General features: G+C 59.6%; 1 protein-coding gene across 1 annotated transcript; it reads right to left on the bottom strand.

The window, feature by feature from the left end:
• Positions 1–285: 285 nt before the first annotated feature.
• On the bottom strand, positions 286–4,881 carry COPS9 (COP9 signalosome subunit 9). Its single transcript, XM_061412840.1, has 3 exons — positions 4,757–4,881; positions 2,838–2,910; positions 286–555 (listed from the first exon to the last, which is right to left on the bottom strand). The coding sequence occupies exons 1-3, from the start codon at positions 4,817–4,819 to the stop codon at positions 518–520; spliced, it is 174 nt and encodes a 57-aa protein (XP_061268824.1). The 5' UTR covers positions 4,820–4,881; the 3' UTR covers positions 286–517.

Genomic DNA, 4,881 nt, shown 5'->3' on the forward strand with positions numbered 1-4,881 from the left:
AAGCCTCAGGTCTGGGGGCAGCAGCTGCTCTGATGTCAGAGCCGAACACGAGGCCCACCGGGGGAGCCCACGGGGCAGGAGCAGGGTCTCACAGGGTCTCACACAAGCACCACCTCAGCAACTGTGAGCTGTCAGAATCACTCAAGGTCATAACGCAAAAAGCACAGTGTGTGTTTCTATGAGGAGACCTGCTTCTCTTAGCATGGAACAGACACAGGGGCATACATACGCAGATGTCCAGGGATTGTAACATTCACTCAAAATGCAAGAATCAAAGTTACCCTGTAAGTAATAACATCACTTTATTTTAACTGAAGTTAAGGACAAAAGCTGGCCACATTCAGAGTTTAACAGGCCTCCTCCAGATGGTTAAAACCTTCTTCTCTTTCTTGGCTAACCATCTCCTAAATTCTAGCAATTCCCACAAGTTCTCTGGAACCACATGAAACTGTCCTTTAAGGAGCCCCACCACACCACCACATGGCGAAGCTCAGCCAGACGCACCACTGGACACACCTCACTGGATATCATCATCGTCAAAGAGATCTTCAAAATCTACAAAATGAACAAAACCACAAATTGATGGTCACACAAGGTCAATAACAGAGAACATAACATAAAGGGGTTATGCGGTCGTTCAAAACCAGAGAGAAAACAGAAGACAATCTGATAAATGACTTTCCCGTGACGGGTTCCCAACTTTACCCAACCAGGGCTGACGCAGCCCAAGAGGACAGCGGTCCAGCGGGCACCTTTAGTTTTGTTTCCATTTAGACGACAACCTCGAGAAAACACGTGGTGTGCTCTGGACTCTGTGGGCGACCCTCACAGCCAGGACTGTGCAGGGCAGAGCCCGCACCTGTGAGCACGGCCAGGCCCCACTCATGTTGACGCTGCGTGGAGGTGAAGGGGCGGCTGGCGGAAGCCCCCGGAGGCTCGCAGCCTGAGAGTGGAAATGCTAGGGCCGGGGTGGGGGGGGGGGGGCGGGGAGGTGGGCGGCAGGAGGAAGGTGGTGGAGGGACGGAGCGCTGTGAGAACTCAGAGCCCGTGAGACTCCCGTTAAAAGGGTTGGACCTATAGTTAGCTTGAAAATCACAACCCAAGCCCATTCCCAATGGAAGAAACGCCGCAAAATCAGGGTGCACTGCATCCGCCAGGGGTAAAACCTCGTCAGGGTTCTTTTGCCCTTCTGTGTACTTCTGTGTAAATTCTCTAAACTTCCACCACGGGTGTTACTCTCACAACGAGGGAAAAAGCACTACCATCCCACTCACGCGCACCATGCACTGAGGATGTGCAGAGTAACGGACCAGCGAGAGGGCCACCAGGCCCCACGCGGCTGCTTTCCGGGACGGCGGCGCCAGGCACCCCCACCCCCTGCAGGTGCCGCCTCCTGAGACCCGGCCTGGAGGCGCCGCTGGAGGCACCGTGCCACCCATCAGGCTCTCGTCGTGGAGCTGTCTCGGCCCACCCCTTCTCGAAGACGCTCCTGTTTTGTAAGACGTGAGTGAAGACAGCGGGCCCGGTTCAGGGCTAGAACCCACTGCCTCGGGGACAAGAGACCATCAAAGCCGTCTGTTCGGTGAGTGAAAAGGGCTCAGGACAAGCCCCTCCACAGGCCACTGGGCTTCCTGGCAGGGAAACGCCTCCCACATGCTGGGCCGTCACAACCTGCCAGGCAGCATGCCCGAGCCAAACTCGAGTTCCTTCCCTTTTCCGAGGAATTGGCCTCTGGGGGAGAAAGGCCCTCATCCGCTCTTGTGCTCATCGGGCAAGGCGGCCTGGGTCCCTCCCACAGAGCTTCTGTCAGAACTAAAGAGCTGCTGTCCAAAATCCGTGAACGTGAACCCTAGATACAGCCAACTGCCTCTAAGCCCCCAGGCTGGCAGAGGAGGAGTGGGGTTGGGTCGTGCCGGGTTGGCGAGCACACACTCCTGCCCGGGTGAGGCTCACGAGTGACTCTGGAGAACACTCAGACCTCTGCACCCCGTGCCCCCACACCCACTCCCCTAAAGAACTTAAATGCTACTCAGTTCCAGGGGCCCAAATGTCACCTCCTGTCCTCATAACACAGCCTGGCTTTTCTGTTCAGCCAACGGGGGCCTGAACAGAACAGAGAAAATGGGCTCAGGTTTGAGAGGGGTCTGGGGCCAGCAAAAACCAACAGGGCAAGATAAAATCCTAGCTGCCACTGACCAGTGACCAAAGTTCTTTGTAGTCACAGGCACCCTGCATGAAAGAAAGTGATGAGAGAGAAAACACCACTGAACTCTCCTGAGAGAGCGGTCTTGTGTTTCTACTTGCGATTTAACCCTCGGTAAGGATTAATAAATCTGTAGGAACAATGCCCTAAGAAATCGGAAGGGAACAAGAAAATACCCCCTCAAACGTGGATGAAGACTTCCTATAAAGTTCGTTTTTCACTGTTATTTCGTAAAACTCCACCCATGTTCCTCAAACTAGCACCGAACTCGAACACGAACAGCTGCTGGTCTCAGAGAAGAGGCACAGGGGGAGCAAGAGGGCACTGTTGCTCCGCACAGGCATTGGGGATGAGCACCCGGGCGAAAGGAGGAGCCCAGTGCACAGCCGTCAGGAGCGCGGAGAGAGCCCGGCGGGCAGACGCTGCCACAGTCTCGGGCTCAGATTCCACGCGGGACAGGAGCTCCTCTCCCTCCTGAAAAACAGGGTAGCCCATTTCCCACAGCTGCACCGCAGTCCAAGAACGACAGAGGACCTGGCCACAACCCACATCACTCATCTCTTGAAGCTGCTCCACCCATAACCTGCAAAAGAAACATCGGCTGAAATAGGCAAGCCAATGCCGGCATCCTTACCATTAAAAAAGTCTGCGTGAACTGCCTTTTCATTGGCTGCCAAGTCCATCAGGAGCCCGGTGCTGCCTCCTGCCTGGTTGGGGGAAGGAAAGGTTATGTCAGCGGGGTGTTCAGAGAGAATGAAGGATAAGTGCCTCACGGGCTCCATACCACTTCTGGGCAGAAAGTGTCCAGGTCAGGGACCAAATTCAGTCCAGGGAAGGAAGTGGCTGGAGCAGGGGGGAGGCAGGCAGCATTTGGAGGAATGACGGGAAGGTCCCCTCAGGTCTTGGGGTCCTAGGCTCCTCCATGCCTTTTACAGAGAATCCTGCCTGGACGGCAGCTCTCCTGCACACACCACGGGAGGGGGCTCCTGTCCCCACTGGCCTGGCCACAGAGGCCCCACTGAGCCCACCGATCCCTCTGCTCTCCATGCCCCCTGCTTCTTCTGAGAATTAAGCCGTTTCCCCTGAGAAACTGACCTGCTGACCTGGGGTTATTCTGGTGGGGGTTCTATCACCGGCCACCCCTCAGCGTGGGCAGTAAAACAATGTCAGTACCAAAGCTGGGCGGTGTCATGAGGACTCTGAGCCTCTCAGGTCACGTGGGGACACGACAGCAGAGGCCTCTGGGGGCGGCACCCTGGTCCCTCTGCACCCTGACTCCCAGCACCCCCCAGGCTGTCTGTCCACCTCTTCCGGCTCAGACAGCTGAGCACCTCCTGAGTTCCCCATAGAGCTGCGGGCGGCTGCTCTCAGCAACCAGGGTTCTCAGAGGCCTCCCTTCTCTCCTCAGTTAGCTAGCCCCACCCCCCACCCTGCACACCACTGGAAGCCCTGCAGTGACAGCGGTGTGGACTTGGCCCCTGGAGGCCTGGCCTTCATTCACACCCTCTTCTGGCTTCCTGTTTCTCGGTTCACACCACCCCACTCTCTCTGCCCATCTGCGGAGCCCACCACCCCCACAGTAGAGCCTTCCAGGGACCCCACACCTGCCTAAGGCAGCGCCTGGAGTGAGAGCTGAGAAGCAGGGTTAGCGGAAGGGCGACAGCCTCCTGGAGTTGGGTATGGAGAGCCCACCCATCCCAGGACAGCGGGGAGCAATTCAAGATCTGGTGCCCTCTGCCCGCGCCCCCATCTCCCCGCACCTCCCGGCTTCATCCCCCGCTCTCCCTTAGGCACCTAAAGGTCTGGCTCGCACGTTAAACCGTATGACCGTGCCTTCCCTTAGACGCCCTCCCCCGTCCCCATGCCACCCAGCACGGCCTCCGGCATCTGGCTGCAGTCAGCTGCACTCCTAAGGCTTTGCTGGCCCACCCCCCTAAGCCGTGGGAGGGCTTCTAACAACCTGCACCGCCAACCTCCCCATACACTGGGGCTGGCAATGACTCTCTCCGTAGCTATCTCCAGGAGCACGCAGGCTGGGGCTGTCCCCCCCCGCCCCGGGCTGTAAGAAAGAGAAACGGAGGCCCTGACCCTGGGGAGCTGGCCTGACACTTGGAGACCACGGAACACCAGCACCACAGGAGCCTCCTGTAACCCACTGGAGCAGGGGAGGACCGGGCACGGCGCTGCGCACGGCCCCCACAAACGGCCCTCTCCCCGCTCCCCGGCGGGTGCCGCCTCCCTCCCGAGCCCCGCCGTCAGCCGGGCCCTCGCCTCCCCGCCTCCCAGACGGGGGCTCGCCCCCGCCGCCCGGCAGCACGCCCTCCAGAGCGGGGCCCACACCCAGGGGTGCCCTCCAGGCGGCGGGCACCGACGCTCGCCTCAGCACCGGTCGCCTTCCACAGGCTTCCCAGGGGCCCAGCGCTAAGGCAGGCACCGCAGGGACGGCGAGCGCGGGGCCCTGCAGGCCGCTGCCTTCTCTCGGCCCGGACCCGAAGCGCGCCCGAGAGCTGGACGTGGAGCCGCTCCGGCCCGGCCCGGCGCGGCCCGCCTCACCTCGTCCAGGTCCACATACGGCCCGGCGCCCTCGGGAAACATCTCGTCCACCGCCGGCTTCATCTCCTCACACAGTCCCAGCGTCCCTGGCTCACTTCCGGCCCGCTGACTGCCTCTTCCGGTGC

This window comes from Bos javanicus, chromosome 3 (genome assembly GCF_032452875.1).
Source record: "Bos javanicus breed banteng chromosome 3, ARS-OSU_banteng_1.0, whole genome shotgun sequence".
Classification (NCBI taxonomy): Eukaryota; Metazoa; Chordata; class Mammalia; order Artiodactyla; family Bovidae; genus Bos; species Bos javanicus.

Excerpts from the sequence above, each read along its gene's own strand:
- COPS9 (XM_061412840.1), bottom strand. The coding sequence starts at position 4,819 with ATGAAGCCGGCGGTGGACGAGATGTTTCCCGAGGGCGCCGGGCCGTAT. Across the intron at positions 2,911-4,756 it reads CGTATGTGGACCTGGACGAG|GCAGGAGGCAGCACCGGGCT; the intron begins GTGAGGCGGGCC and ends TCCCCCAACCAG. Across the intron at positions 556-2,837 it reads TCACGCAGACTTTTTTAATG|ATTTTGAAGATCTCTTTGAC; the intron begins GTAAGGATGCCG and ends TTCATTTTGTAG.